This window comes from Drosophila ficusphila, unplaced genomic scaffold, assembly GCF_018152265.1.
Source record: "Drosophila ficusphila isolate 14025-0441.05 unplaced genomic scaffold, ASM1815226v1 contig_791, whole genome shotgun sequence".
Taxonomy (NCBI): Eukaryota; Metazoa; Arthropoda; class Insecta; order Diptera; family Drosophilidae; genus Drosophila; species Drosophila ficusphila.
In genome coordinates, this window is record NW_025064737.1 from 24,661,680 (window position 1) to 24,678,051 (window position 16,372).

Genomic DNA, 16,372 nt, shown 5'->3' on the forward strand with positions numbered 1-16,372 from the left:
CATGATTTGCCTGCTTGTTTTGCGATTAAAACTTGTCGCCATTGTGGAGGAGCCAAAAGCCGTGGCTTTGAATGGGGCTTACTCACTCGATGAAAGACAACTCCGCTAAACCGCTAATTGTCGACTCATCAAGCAAGTGGGATGTTTCGTCGATTTCTTGGTGAAAAGCTAAAATGCTTCCAATACACCATGGGGAATTGGTGCCAAGGCAGCCGTGGCAGCCTTTATCAGGTAAACGTGTGACTGCTCGCTGTTTTCAGAGCCCATTATACACTATCTAAAGCCGCTGGGATTCTCTTGACAGCCAGGAATGTTAAAATCTCCCAAGAGGGTGCTGTTGTAGGTCAGGATCCTCGGAAAATATAAATGGGAAATGCTTCTAATCAAATAGTTTGAAGTCACTGAAACTATACAGAAATTCTTTAAGCAGCAGCAAATTTGTTCCCTTTTAGATTATTTATTTTCTTTCCATGAAGAAATGGTATTTGAAATAGATGCCGTGAACTTTGGCGCCGTGTCGATCGCCTTCGCTTTTTCGCTCGGCCTGGCAACAAACGCGCAAAATTACAAGCGTTTTGCTTAATTGAAAGATTGCGAGCTCTGGCCGCGTGAATTGAATCACAGGCAATCAAACGGGAATAAAAGTGCAGCAATTGAAATGCACGCATATTTCAGACAGCTTCCCCCGCTCCACGCCCCTTTTTTCGCCTTTGCTTAGTGGCGTACGTGATCGTTTTGAGCTTATGCTAATTTTTCGTTTCATCGATCGTTCCAGGAACAATGAAAAGCGCAAGGAGAAGTCTCGCGATGCGGCAAGATGTCGTCGCTCCAAGGAGACGGAGATTTTCATGGAGCTCTCGTCGGCTTTGCCACTAAAAACCGACGATGTCAATCAACTGGACAAGGCCTCCGTGATGAGAATCACCATTGCCTTTCTCAAGATTCGTGAGATGCTGCAGTTCGGTGAGTCTTCATTGAGGTGTTTACTTTGCAGGCTCTAAATAATGATTTATTTTAGTTCCCAGTTTGCGCGACTGCAATGATGCCATTAAGAAGGACATCGATGCGTTGGTCGATCAGCAGGAAATGAAGCCCAAGCTGGAGATGGGCAGCGAGGACTGGCTCGAGGGAGCCGATGCCAGAGAGCTCTTAAAGCAGACCATGGATGGGTTCCTACTCGTCCTGTCCCACGAAGGCGACATTACCTATGTATCCGAAAACGTGGTCGAGCATCTGGGCATCACCAAGGTAAATAGCTCTACGAGTTTTTTATAACTTGTTTTAATTGTGGTTATTTATTTCCCACAGATTGACACGCTGGGCCAGCAGATCTGGGAGTACTCGCACCAGTGCGACCACGCAGAGATCAAGGAGGCGCTCAGCCTGAAGCGCGAAATCGCCGCGAAGGTCAAGGACGAACCGCATCAGGACTCCGGCGTGAGCACCCATCACAGGGACTTGTTTGTGCGCTTAAAGTGCACCTTGACCAGTCGCGGACGCAGCATTAACATCAAGAGTGCCTCCTACAAGGTGAGTTCAAACATGTGATTTTAAATGGTAACCGAAATAATACTATCTGCTTTTCTTGTGCTTGCAGGTCATTCACATCACCGGTCACTTGGTGGTCAATGCCAAGGGCGAGCGCCTGCTGATGGCCATTGGCCGACCCATTCCGCATCCCTCGAACATTGAGATACCTCTGGGAACCAGCACCTTCCTTACCAAGCACTCCCTGGACATGCGTTTCACCTACGTGGACGACAAGTGAGATCTATAGTTGATCAGTTGTGGGCCCGTTTAGTTTCACTTTTCGTATTTCGTTTTATGTACTCCAAAAATTAATTGGAAAAGCATTGAGCCATCACATAAATTTAAAAAGTAGATAAATATAATATCAATTATTGTAAGCCAATAATTGGATAATTGCTTTGCCAGAAGCTGACACTAAGTCATCAGTTTTAGTAAAGTAACGTTAACTACAAACCAACAACAAATGGGGCACCGTTTTTGTATTGTATTTGTTGCTTACTTCGAAATGAATTTAACAAGCAATAATTGCTCTACTCCAAACGTGAAATACAATTTTACAGTTTTAAGAATCAACAATTTAGTTTGGTTGTAAAATCTTTACATTTAAGTAATTTTTAGATGAATATAACGAAATACGAAAAAGGGAAAAATGTGGAACTCTTCTGAAGTACTGTGACAGAAAAACATCATTTTAATATTGATGTTTTTATTTTTCAGGATGCGTGACTTATTGGGATACTCGCCCAAGGACTTACTTGATACTTCTCTATTTGTCTGCCATCATGGAGCCGATTCCGAACGCCTGATGGCCACCTTCAAGAGCGGTGAGTGGCGTTCCAAACTCTCTCGAAACTCGCGACTCATTAAAACGAACTGCAGCCAACTAACGCTAAACTAATTACTTTAATGTGCAAATTAAAACGCGTTCCTCGTTAGTTGGTAGGAGAAGATGTGGCAGAGAGTGCAGGAAGGATGCCAGAAGAGTCCGGCACATCAAAACAAAGTTGTCACTCGTCCGGCGGCGTTACCTGTCCTGAATCCTGACTCCTGGAACCCCGGTTCCTGTTCACGTCCAGCAGTTGCCATAGCTTATTGCATTTAATTAGTTGTAGCACCTTCCTCTTGCCGGGACCCTCCCCCCTCCTCGCTTTCCAACACAAAGACCATTAGTCGTTGGCTCGACTCGTCTCTGCTTTAATTTCACTTTAGTTGCTAATTAGCTTTTGCGAAACTAAACGAATTGGTCAGGCAGCGAGACAGCTGAAATCTCAGTTCGTTCGTTATCTATCCCCTTCATATCTATATTTTTATTTCAACAAGTTTCGCTGATTCAATTATGATTCCGCGTAGGTTCGGCTTGTTTATTTATTTGGCATGACATTGTCTTTCGCCGGAGCCGGTGAATCTATATAATCCAGCTATGCCTTATTGCTGCCCCATCAGCAATCCCCCAAGGGAATCCATCCCCACCCATCTTGCTTAGCAAACGAAGCCCAGCAAAGTCAGCAGCTCATTTGCAATCAATTTTCATAAACCTAAGTATCGTTATCGCACCGAAATATCCAACTCGATCGATAGATACATTTTCTGCTCGCAGAGAAAAATTGGAATACATTCCTATTGTTATCTGCAGTATTTAAATCAGTTTTCATTATAAAAATGCTTTTCAACTTTGCTTGATTAACAATTTTATTAGTGACAACTATGAAAAAATAGTTTGTTAGTTTTTTAGTTTAGTCTGTGTATTTTTAATAGTCAATACATTTAAATCCAATGTTGATGAGATTAGCATAATGTCCGATAAGAGATAGTAGGATAGAATTTTTTCTCGTGCTGTGAAATCACATTATCTTTGAGTGTGAGAAGGAAGTATTGCTTATTCGCAGCCAGCTTAAGCATTTTTCTTAATTTCTCCCCAGCCATCGGGGCGCGGCTCCTTGTTATTGTTTGCTTATTTGTTGCTCTTAATGGCCGCGTCATGTCGTCTACATTGACCAAATAATGTTGCCACTGCCGATGGTGCTGCTCCGCTTGCTGGTGCACTTAAAACGCCAGCGCCGGGCAATAAAAGTCCTGCTTCTGACCATTGTTCGGGGTACATTGTACCCGAAAGTGGCCAAAAGAGCGCATCCTCGCAGCCAAGGAACAGAAAATTGTCACTGCACTACAATTGGAATTATTATTGGCTGCGATGACTTTGGCTTCTTGGCCGGACATTCGCCCGTCCTCCGGGCTTTCGTGTAGACACGTTCTGTGCGAAATGACTTTCGGTTTTATGGTGCGACGTATCCATTTGACCAGGACGCAGAAGTCCTGGGCTGCAGCTGCCGATCCCGAGTTCTGTGTGCATCTCGCATATCGTTAGCCAAACTTGCCAGCAAGTTGTAAAAATGTCTTCGAAAGTCGTAAAAGTATTTCATACATTTTTGTTTTTATTAAGTTGCTCCGCTGCTCTGCTGAAGTTTTCTTCCTTTTTTCCCAAAAAGTTTCCTTTTAGGAAAGCTTGCTTGCTATATTATTGTTTATGAGTGCTGTCCGTTTTTATTTCCATTTGATTTTCATCAAGTTTACATGGCTTTGTAATATGGGGGTCAGCTGGCGGTTCTCGCTTTAAAGCCCCATCTAACCACCCCTTTTATTTTATGAAAATTTGCTGATGATTTGGCCCACCAGCACAGGAAATACTCGAAAATATACGCTGTTTTTTTTTAATGCCGAAGGAGGGAGTACTTGCAAACCTTTGTTATTGTAAACTACAAATACTTAGTTAATTCATAGTTTTCAGAATAAAGTTCAAGAATTGTAAGATAGGATCTTGGCTGAGGTTGGCATTATGGAAGTTCCTCTGTACCTATTTGTTAGCTGGTTTTCCCCGTTTCCACACTGTGCACTGGCACATGTGTAGGTTATTCGCCTGCAGCTGCCGCAGCTCGCAAAATACTAAACGTCATGTGACAAACAGTTCAATAAAGTACAAAATGTGCGGAAAATCGCAAATGTCATGCGGGAAAATCTCGCATCGCATCGGGCAGCGTTTACCATTCGGATGTGTAGTGGAATGGAAATGGAAATGGAAATGGGAAATTGCGTTCGAGCATTTCCATGCTGCAAATAAAGACGACAATTTGGCCGCGAGGCGAAAAATTATGAAACGAGCGGGAGGAAAGGCGAAGAATTGCTTCTGAAGAGAAGTGGCAGTGGATTGAGGGGGCAAAAGTAAACTTAACGTGCCAGATAAATATCCTCTGACAGACAGACAGACAGCGGAGAGATAAAGCCAGCGTCGCTTTGGCTTCTTTTGGTTCGGGATGAAGGAGAAACTCCAGCGAGTGTTGCAATAAATTTGGAAGGCAACAAAAAACAATACCGAAAAGTGACTTTGGCAGATTTGGCGCTGCGTGTGAAAAGTTCCCCTTCGGAAAATGCATTCTGCACTGACTGCATTCGGGGGCATTGCCGCGGCATTTGCCAGACATTCAACTTTCAACTCTTGCCACAAGCGAGTTTCCCGCTGTTTGTTTCTGTTTAAGTTTCCTCCTTTCGGTTGTGTGTGCTTCCTTCCTTCCAGCTTTTCCGAAGGGCAGCTGACACTTGTTTTGTGGGGTTTAGGGGGTTAGGAGAGGCGTGTGATTCCTGACAGGCACGTACCGAAGGGGGCGTGGCACCAAGTGTTGCATACTTCTCGGCGATAGCCTACGCGAGATGACTTTAAAACGCTTTCCACGAACGCCATAAACTAAAATGGCAACAGCAGATAACTACTGGAAAATGCACTACACTTAAATAGCTTAAGGTTGCTGAATTATAATGGTCAGTATTTAAATTTACTGAAAACCCCTTGAAATCATCTCACAACATTTTAGGAGCTCTTGAAAATACCTCCGATTCAGCTCAACATTGGCAACTTTATTTTCGTTGGCTCCCACGCTCCGCGGGTTGTGTAATCAACATAACAAGCAACTGCCAGTTTACGAGTCTGTTAATGTCTCACACACTCCGGAGACTCCCAGCCAGACGAGTTTCCTGGCCATGTCCTGCGCTCGCAACTATATAAACTATATGTCTGAGCCGCGAATGCTTCCTGCCAAAGTGTCGATGGTGCTGACGCTTAGCGCTGCTGCCAAGTCGTTGCACTCATCAGAGCAGCTGAAGCTCCCCTTTTTTAGGAGACCCTGTCCCCTAAAACGGTTCCCCACAAAAGTTTATTTATCTTGTTCTGGCTAACATGCACAGTGGGTTGGGGAACGGGATCCCAAAATGATTGGTTCCTTTTATAAATATATCAAACAATATATGTAGTTGTAATCCATTATGTGATTGTTCAGGATTGTTAAAGAATCTCATGGAATTTTATTTTCTTTGCTAATAAATATTTGTTTAAGAAAAGTTTGATTATAATGAAAATATTCCCACTGTAGTACAACGCTTTATGTTAATGCACTTAAATTTAGTTCGCGGCGAAAGTGGGCGTGTGTGGGCGTGGCCGGGCACGGGTTGTTGCAGTTGCCGCCGATGCCGCCGCATTTTATTACATGCATAATTCCGCCAGGGGAACCTCGTTGGTCCGTCTCGGTCCACTCGCCCTTGTGCTGGAGTTTCGGAAACCCTTCTCCACAATTCTGTATATATATGTATATGTATATATACATCTATTCCCGCATCTCCGCTGCTCGTCTCTTATTTATTCGTCTGCATCGTCTGGGCCATGAAAGCGCCAAACTAATGCCGTCGAAACTAATGGTCCAATTCGAGTGGCTCGTCGGCATCCTCATTTCGGCAGCGGACTCTGACTCCTGCTGTGCCATGTCCTTGCACTTCGTGTAATCCTGCCTCGCCTCGCCAGGATTGTAAAATTTTCCAGTTAATTTTAGCATCCTCCGCGCGCTCATCGCGTCGCTTGCATTTGACAAATTAAAATTGCATGAGCGGAAATGCGGCTTAAAGTTGCGCCGGATGTGGCTGACTGGCTGACTGGCTTGGCTGCAAGTAGAGTTGGCGGCTTCCTGTGGGAGCTGCCAAATAAATTACTTTTCCAGCTGCCCCACCTAGTTGCACTTAGCCAACAGGTGGCTCAAAGTTCAGCTCGCAAATCCATCATCTCTTCACTACATAGGCTTAAAGTTCTTAGATTTCTGTAAGGAAATGCTATACAATATCCCCATATTACTTAAAAACCAAGCAATGGGTTGAGGTCCTTGCCCCTTAATGCCTCGAAAACACCCTTTTTCGCTAATGTTAATGAACTGCGATAGTGGAGCTGCCTCCCAGGTGGACGCACGCTCCTCTTACCTGTTGATTTATGGCATCCTCCATCCACCGCCGCTTAATTTGCGCGAGTTTATTAAATATGCCGGAGCTGCAGCTCCTCTACGTGAGTGCCGTGCTGCATGCTGCGCGTCCTGTGAGTCCTGCGGAGGAAGCCATTAGTTGGGGAAGTGAAAATTCCTGCTCTGCCCGATCCCGATTCCCGGTGGATGCACTTTGTTGTGTTGCTGGCTTAGCCGAATGGCTCTATTTGAGGATGGCGCCCCCCTCCATTTACCAAAAATATCCCGGACCATCCTGGCACCTCTGCAAATATTTCATTTCATTTGTGTCCGGGCAGTGACTTATGATGATGAATGTAAATGCTGCACTTTTCCTACCTTCAGGCAGTTCAGCAGTTTAGCTGCAGGATTTAACGCTTTAAAGATGCAGCTCCTTTGCTGAATTTTACGCTACGTGTTTGAGTCAATTGTCACGTCACAATGGTGGGGATTATTCCACTCCTCCCCCGACAAATGTGGCAACAATTGCATGCCACCGAAGCCCTCGCTTCTTATCCTCGCTCCGTTTTACCCGGCATATCAAATTAGATAACTGTTCCATCGAACTGCTGGTGCAACAAAGGCGAATGCGTTAATAACATTTAATGTGCCTGCCACGCCCTCCCCTCGCTAATGACATTTGGCCAAGTTCATTTCGAAACCCTCAACACTTTTATGGCCACCATTCAAAGTCCGGGGGCTGGCTAATTGAGTTTATAGTCGCTTCAATCGCTTTGGTATCCCGTCCCGTTTTTGATCTTTCGGCTCGGGCAATACACGCAGATTTCAATGTTAAGGAGTTACCTTTTTTGAGCTATTTAATAACTTATTCAATAAGTATCAACTAATAACCTAACTTGGGTATTTATGTATGCATTCTCAACAGAGAATTATATTTATATTCATACCTATTCTTAGATATAAATGTCTTCGTTGCAAATCTGAAACTTTTGAGCAGTGTGCGCTGCATGTCCTTTTTATCGGGGCCTCGCATTGCATACTTTTGTGCGCTTCGATGGAAGCAAAGTTTTGCCGCCTTTGCAAGTTTTTCGCAAGTCTTGCAGAAAATTATACAAAAGGCGAAGGCGAAGGCGAGCTTAAGGGTTTTCCGGAGGTGGGTGGCATGCAAATATGCATTTGATTACACGCTCCAAACAAAGGCAAAATGATAAAAGTTGCGCGCCAGCCGCCGCAGAGTGTGCAGCGACTTTTCGCCTTTTCCCCCCTCCTTCCCAACACATTTCTCATTTTCCCGCCCGAGAAGCTAAGTAAATTTGTGTGTTTATTTGCCAAACCTCAGAGGAAACTTGGCTTGCAACACCCACGAAACTCGGAGGCGGAGGTAAAAGTAAAACGACAAAGAACAGAAAATGTCAATCGACCAAGTGGAAAATTTTCATTAAATTAAAAAAGCGCACAATTTTCCCACTTCTACTGGGAAATTGTCGCAACAGAAAAGGAGAAACCAAAAAATGTAAAGAAGCGAACCCAATGAATGTGCAAAGTTTTATGTTTTTGCCTGCCGGGCGGAGATTTTCTTTTTACCAATTTTCCTCTGCGTGTCTTAGTTGCATTGAGGTTTTCTAGTGTGGGTGCTGATGATAGTCATTCCCGATTTCTCCGTTTTCCCAGCCTTCGTTTTCCGAAAGGTTGTCAGACAAAACGAATAAATGTGCTTAGGCAAGCGGGAAAAAACAAGAAAGACAGCGCAGGAATTGCATGCAAAATTCTTATCGATAAAGAAGTGATGAGCCTGAAACTATGCAACAGATTTTCCGAGCTAAATTCAAGATACATATTTGGAACTTGAAGTTATTGTAAATGCCGTTTACTATATACAAAAGATTTTTTGTTCACCACAAACATTTTGTGTGTTAGGCCGTTTTTTTTAACCTTCTTAAATAAAAATATATTATTCATGCAAAAAGGAAGCGTTTCTTGACCGCACTGTGTTTGCCGATTCCACACTTTTCCCAAATCCCCTAACAAATCCACTCACAATCGAAAACAAAATGACAAGCTTGCCCCAACTTCTAGGGAAACCTTTCACAACGCCAGCCACAATTTGTTTAACAAAAAACCTTTTGACTTGGGCTTTTGGGCTCCACTCCGTTTTGCCTCCTTGGGTTTCTGGTCCCCGGGGCTCCGCTCAATCAATCAAAAGACGCTTGTGACTTTGGACCCCCTTTGATCCGCCGCTGCTAAATAAGTCGTGTAAACTGGCAAAATATTTGCGGTCCTTGGCGATGGATTCCCTTCCGTCAATGGGCGCCTTTCATGATGGCTCTAATGAAGTGTTGAACACTGTTTTTGGCCCTTTGCCATTGGCTATTCTCCGCGTTGACAGGTCAGCATGTTGAAATTTGGCCAAAGTCCCCGCTCGTTGCCATCAATATCAATTTCGGCATTGCACAGTGGTCGGGCTTGTATGGAACCGCGGCCATAAATACTTCTAGATGTGCTATCGCTATGAAACTTTCACAAAAAATCTATAAAAATATTATAAATACATTATAAAAAAATTGACCGGATCGTTCCACTATATCCTATAGCTTCCATAGGAACGATAGGAAATTTGACTCCCAAATGCACACTACACTTTTTTTAGAGCGTAACTGACAAAAATTATAATTATTAAACACATAATTTTGGTTAAAAAATTAACAAAAGATAACAAAAAATGATGACTAACATAAATTTAAAGTAATATAAAAGTAATATGAAATAAAAACAAACGAAGGCACAAAACAAAAACATGCCTCCCTCCTAAATAGAGCTACTGGAAAACGAGGTTAGGTTGCATTTTGTTATGGCAAAAGTGCATCTGCAGGCTTCCGCAGCTGAAGTAAACATATTTATAATCTTGAAATATTAGTAAATAACGGCACATACATTTCATTTGGGGGCAACGGGGGGAAAATACTTAAAACTTTACATAAACATTGGTAACGCACAACATACATGAACAAAAAAGTCGCACTTTTTTAACAAAGATTTACACGAAACACAGGACAAATTATTTATATATTTATCTTTAAAAATTAAGTTTATACCATTATATACAATATCCATTACAATCGTTTTTGGTTTAACAGCGTTTTATAATATATTTAAAATTTTTAAATTTGTGTATGCACTCCACTGCAGTGGCTTTTAGTTTTTTGCTTGGTTTGTGCGCTCACTTTGCGCGCCAATTACTCCGCGAAGGTGTGGGGCAAAAAAAAACTAATAATTGTTTTTGAAGCCTTGTTCTATTGATAAACAGATGCGCCAAATTTGAAATCAAAATTCCAAAGTTGATTTTTTGATTTTTGGCCTATGGGGCCGACCACTGTGCATTGGTTTAATTTTCTGGGAACCCTTGAGGAGGTTATTTATATTTTCCTGTGGACTTTCAATTACGTCTTTTTGTTTGTTAGTTTTATTTTACAATTTTCTTTGTTATTTACGTAGAATAAAACCTACTTAGTATAAATATTTTAACTTGACATTTAAATAAATTGCAGATTCGATTGAGATGAATGGCTTTTAAGGGTATTCAATATTAAAGTCGCTTTGGTATACTTATACTTTTATAAGTATGTTTGCTTTGCATTGTAATTTGCCTTCATTACGCTGCCTCAATGTTTTCTTTACATCATTTTTCCTTGTACTGTGGAAAAGTAAAGCTCTATTTCTTAAGGAGTTCTGACTTTTAAGGTGGAAATCTTTGACAGATTGATGGGGACTTACCCAGTTTTCCGCCCCTCGTAGGTTTCTGGCCTGTCGCTCGACACGAGAATGATTTTAAATTTGTTGTTTTTGCGCTGGTCTTTTGGCGCGCTCTGTCATTGTCAATTATTTACGGCGGGGGCGGATAAGGAAAACCGCCTCGGGCTTTGGTCTCCTAGATTTCCACGCCCCGCTCCTAGTTCACCTTCCTCGGACTCCCCGCCCCCTCGGAATCCCCTGCGTGTCAGCTACACTGTGTGCCTTCCTTTTTTCCGCGTCATTTTCTGAAATTGGCATTTAGTTGGCGACGAGCGGGATTTGCACAAAACTCACCCACGGACAAATGCTCTGAAATTCACACATACACTGAGAATCAAAAGTGTTCAATTAATTAATTCGGAATTTAAGTTTATTTAAAAAAAATTTGATAATGATTGCTTAGTTGTTGCTTTATAAGCTGGGATGCTATTTATTAGGCTTTGGTTTACATTTTTATAAAAATAACTTATTAGGAGTTGATTTTGCTCAGTGTACCCGCATATCTGTGCAACTTGTCTGCCCTGCGATGGTTTTAGTTATACAATGGGTGCATTCACCTACGCGAAGTCCCGCTGAGAAATATCCCCCTCTGTTTCTCTCTCCCGTTTCCCCCCTTTTCCCCCGTCTGTCGCTCAACATTGGGTTTTTTCTCCAGTCTGCCGCACTTCCTTTACATGTGTGTGTTCTCTTTCGCCAGAAAGCACCCACTCCCCTCTCTTTCCCTCTTTCTCTTTTCGTGTCTGTGGGAAAAGTGTTGCCAATATCTGTTACTGCATCGCTGCGTTTGTCTGTGTGTCTTTCTCTTTCTTGCCATCCCTTTCCGCATCTCACATTTCGTTTATTAAATGACAGCACGATATCTGCAAATGAAATTTTCCTTCAACGCATTTAGCCTCTGCCGACGTCGCCGCTGCAATTGCTGAAATTGACAGTCAGACAGATAGATTGACATTTAAGCAACACTCGCTGCTCCGACTCTTTCTATCCGGATAGTCCTCTCTCTTTCTCGGTGGCATTTGGACGCATCATAAAACTTTGTGTTCTAACCGCGAGTTTTTTATGGGCCGCAGCACTGTACCTCTAGAGTGTTGCACACTTTTCGGCTTCCTGGCTTTTCCTTCTTCACTTTTATTTGCTATCAATCGATTTGCAATCAGAGGTATCCTCCATTGAAAACCAAATATTAAGAAATTTGGAATAAACTACTTCAAGTTTAACTAACAACCAAAACTTTTGGGACAATACACGGCATGAAAAGATTTGAAAGCCTTCAGTATTGATTGGTTGCCTGACTAGTGACGAAACTAATTCCATTATGAATGAATGCCTTTCCTTTCCGAAGTTATTAATAAAGCCAACAAAATTAAGTAGAGAAGAGGATTTGCAAGAGAATGAGGAAAAAGGGCTTTCGCAACCAGCATTTCCCCCTGAATTATTAGCAAGAAAAAAGAACGGAACAGGGAGTGCCAGCAAATGAAAAAAACTTGCCCCAAATCTCTGTAGAAATCTTTAGCAAGTCCAATTAGACGTTTGGCAAATGGACACAACAGCAGCAAGTCCGGAAAAGTCCAGCCAAACTAATTGTTCAACATGAAGCGGCAAAAAAAGGAAGCAACGGAAAATATTGCAGGCGAAGTTTTGCGAGTTGGTTGTTTGTGCAACAATTGTTGCAAGTCAGTTGGCGGCGCTAATGAAAAACGACAGGATTCGAGGAGGGAAAATAGTTTTAGGGGGCGCAAAAGGAACCGCCATTAAATTTTGCTTAATAAAGTTGCAGCTGCTCCTCCGAAAGAAAGCTGGGAAAAAATTACCCACCATCAGCACTTAATTGTTTGAACAATCTGAGAGGAGTGGGAGTTTCCCCTTTAGCTCCCTCCGCTTCATATATTACCGGATCCCGAATCCAGAACACCTGAAGGCGGTTCCCAATCCCAGTTTCTCGCTCTAGATGTCTTGATGATGTCTTTCCTTCCACTCAAATTGAGTTAATTAAATGAACGCAGGAGGCGGAGATATGTATTTTCGCCTGGCGAACCGAATTAATGAGCATAATGGCAGAGGATTCTGAGGGAGAGGGCGAAAGTTTTCAATTACCCAGCATTTATTTTTGTTAAATTCTAATTAATGCAAAACAAAGAGATCGGCAGGGAGAGGTGCAGAAATCTCATAGCCCCGCTGCACTTTAGTTTTCTTCTGCTTCGTCAGCTTTTGGGTAATTTAAATTCTCCGCACGCATAAATAAATATTGACTTGTGGCAAGCGTCGAAGTTTGAGGCTGAGGCTGTGTGGCAAATAAATATGTAAATTCTTTGACTTTTGTTTTCAATTAACTTTTTTCCAACTTCCGTTGTGTCTCCGCTTTTCCTTGCCGTCTTTCCTTTTCTCTGATTTTTTCACCGCGATTCTGAAATTTCATTCATTGACACATAGAGAAAAGATCCGTTTGAATGGAAAAGGTAATTTGCAATATCAAATTTAAGATTCATTCACGTTTAATACAAAAATCTCTAAGTTTATAATTTTGTGAATCGCAAAATCGCAAAGTAATTCTTTCCGTGCAGAATGTTTCAATTCTGGTTTTCTTTCGTTATACATAAAACAGTATTGGTAGACTGCAAATTAAGCAAATTTGTTTCGTTTTGTGGCTCGTTCATTCCACATCCACCGTGTGGTTAATACTCCCGCTGACATTTTGAGTAGTTTTTAATGGTCTCCTTCGAACCCGACAATCTTGTCGACTTTTACTCGCCGCGGGCGGTTCTGAGAACCCGGACCATGTCCTTTTCTTTGGCCAGCTGCCACACACATGTAAAGTATCCTTGAAGTATGTGCTGCTCAACCACAAATTTGGCCTACCCTGTGAATACCTCCCGCCCTCGAGGAAAACTCCTCCAGCTTTTGTCAAAATACGCTTTGGCAAGACATTCATTAACCCATTTATGGGCACTGCCGGCAACTTCAGCTTATAATAGCCAGCTTTAAGTCTCTATTTCTTGGCAGTGAGCTTTCATTACGCCTGAAACCCTTTCAAGTCGTTGGCCACTAACTGGGATTTCCGATCCCTCCTCCCTGCACCTCTCGTCCTGCACAATGTCCTGCCTTCGGTGGCAAAGAAAAGGTGGTAAAATGCAATTTTCCACACGACTTGAGCGTTATGAAGACGCTGGAATAGAGGATAGCCACCCCAGCTCCTCCTCAATAAGCCGTGGAAAAAAAGAAACTTACTGAGAAATTTGCATAAGTTCCCCAGCACATATTGACTTCAAGCCCGCTCGCCTGGTGGATCGGGGATTATGTCACGGCTTAATTCAATTAGGACAGATTACGCATACGCCACGTGGCCGCCCTAAGCGAGGGCCAAAAGGTCAATGCTACGTCTAAATTTAAGACGCTCCAAGTCAACTACCTTTGTGCGGCAGAATGGTCGAAACAATCCGCAAACAAATCCTTGATTTATGCGCACATCCTTGGGCGGCCAAAGCCAAACATTTATTTCCTTATCCACTTGTGCCAATGTGATTTCGAACCATCCTCCTCTTTGGTAGCTCTGAACCACGGACGCCGGTCAGCAATCAGGATGAGCAAACGAATGGGGTACAGTGAACACTGTTTAAAGGAATCATTCTGAAAAAGTGAAGTTTTTTTTCATCAATGCTCATATAGTTATGAGGCAAAAGTAGGGATTTAGCTAATTTATTATTATGTTGTAACCCATGCAGTAAGCTGACTATTCAATGGACTTCCTTTATTAAGGGACCTACTGTACCTGTTCCTTTGGCAACTCTCGGTCCGTGCGCTGCGTTGATGATGATTTACTGTTGTGTTGCTGCCAGGATTTACCCGTGTACTCGAGCGTGTCTGAGCATGCATTGTGTGTGCGCATCCTGCATCCCGTGCACTCCGTATTCGTATTCCTCGAATCCCCAACATCCCGGCTATTCCGGCTCATCCCGCTTGATGCATAACCTTGAATGCGGTTTCGATGTTTGTCTTGCATTCGACTCGAATGGAGTCTGACTCTATCCCTTCGCCAGCAGCTCCTCTGTTTGATTATTTGTACAAATGGCCAGTTCCATCCTTGCATCGCCCCTCCCGAATCCTGGCAATTCCACTGCCATGGCCATGGCCATTGCCATGCGGAGAGCGGTTGCGGATGCGGATTGCATTCGTGTTCATAAATTGTGGAAGCAGCGCAATGGCTCTGGATCCAAATGGCAGCCGAGGAATGCTGCTAAAAAATTGCTGATAAATGATCTTTGCTGCCGCGCGTAGATATTTTAATATTTTCCGTCTCAAGCTCAAGCTCAAAATGCCGGCAGGAGTCCGGGAAAAGTCCTTGGCTGAGGGCAAATCAAGTTCACCGCTGCAGCTGCCGCTACTGCAGTTGCTTTTCCTGCTGCTGCTACTTTTCTGTCTGCTCACTTTGCTAATTCCACATAAACACTGGCAAATGGCAATCGTCTGAGCTCTGGGGCGGTGATGCTGGTTTTAGCCGTTTTCTAGTTAGATTTGGGTTCACTAAGGTTGAAGAAAAGAGAATAAATATTACACAAATAAGAACTATTATTAAATGGTTTCCCTTTATAAGCTATTTTAGCTTATTCTGCCTTGTTATTATTGTGGCAACACTTGGGCAAACTCCGGATGTGGTGGACACATTTCTGTTGCATACTTTCTCGGGCACTCTCCTCTTCCCAAGGAGTCGACTTGACAGGCTTCCACATATGTCCTGCTCGCATCAATCTCACTGAGCTGTCAGCAGATTGAGAGCTCCAAGGCGGCAGTGGCTCGGCCTCCAAAGATCTTGTCTTATTAATGACCCCGCATAATTACCCCGCCCGTTTCGTCGCAGTTTTCTTTCTCTGTTTTTTGGGATGAATACAGGACCACTAAGCCAGAGCAGCCAAGAAAAGGAAAAACTAATTTTCTGCTGCTGACTTCGAATTAGCTGAATGAATAAATAAAAGAACGAATCAGAGTGAGACGAAGGATATTTGGCTTGAGGTTTAGCCTGGGATAAAGTGCGTTTCATTACTGGAATCCGCTTTTGTTACTCTGCACTTAAAAGCTTAATGTTCAAGTGCGGTTATCGAAACTAACTCATTTAGCTCACTTTACAAGGACTTCTTGGATCATTAATTAAATTCACTTAAGCTTTAAAATGTCGTTGTACCTTTATGAAACCCACTGTTATGATTTGTGGTTTAATTGTTGCAAAGGTCGCTCGGCACTTACAAACTTCAGTAATTCGCTTAATTCTTGGTGTTTTTTATGCAAATTGGATTTTGTTGCTGCGACTTGAACAGGATATGACCCTGTTTCGCGCACCTGTGACCCACACACTCCGGCTAATTCCAACTGCTGGACCATCCATGAATTTCAATTGCTTTTCCCGAAATTCCTATGAATTTTCATCATTTATTTAATGTTCTGGTCGCTGCCAGTGGCGTCCATAAAAATTTGATTGAAATGATTTCGGGCCAAGACGATGTCACAAAACGCAGATAAAAGCTTTTCCTACGCGTGTGTGTGCGGTTGGTTCTTTATATTTATTTTATTCCTGTTCGTTTTCCAGGTTGGGAAGGCGCTTTTAATTAAAATCGAGTTTATGTGACGTCCTCGTTGAGCCAAATTACTTGGCAACGTTTTCGGCCTAGCCGTCTCTTTCCTTCGCACGGGCAAAGGCTCAATCAAATGCCTAAGAACCCCCTGCACCGCCCCCTTTTGTGCCCCAACGCCCTCCACGCGGCGAGTTGCTATTATTTAATTTTTATGCCCCAGCGCTT

General features: G+C 42.9%; 1 protein-coding gene across 3 annotated transcripts in view; it reads left to right on the forward strand.

Annotated features, from left to right (window-relative positions):
• LOC108097480 (protein similar) overlaps window positions 1-16,372 on the forward strand; it is a 69,554-nt gene that overhangs the window by 8,723 nt on the left and 44,459 nt on the right. For all 3 annotated transcript variants that reach the window (XM_017199779.2, XM_017199780.2, XM_017199778.2), the window contains exons 2-6: window positions 776-963; window positions 1,019-1,248; window positions 1,309-1,530; window positions 1,598-1,764; window positions 2,248-2,354. In XM_017199779.2, coding sequence (XP_017055268.1) covers window positions 776-963; window positions 1,019-1,248; window positions 1,309-1,530; window positions 1,598-1,764; window positions 2,248-2,354 — 914 coding nt within the window. The remainder of the gene's footprint in view (window positions 1-775; window positions 964-1,018; window positions 1,249-1,308; window positions 1,531-1,597; window positions 1,765-2,247; window positions 2,355-16,372) is intronic.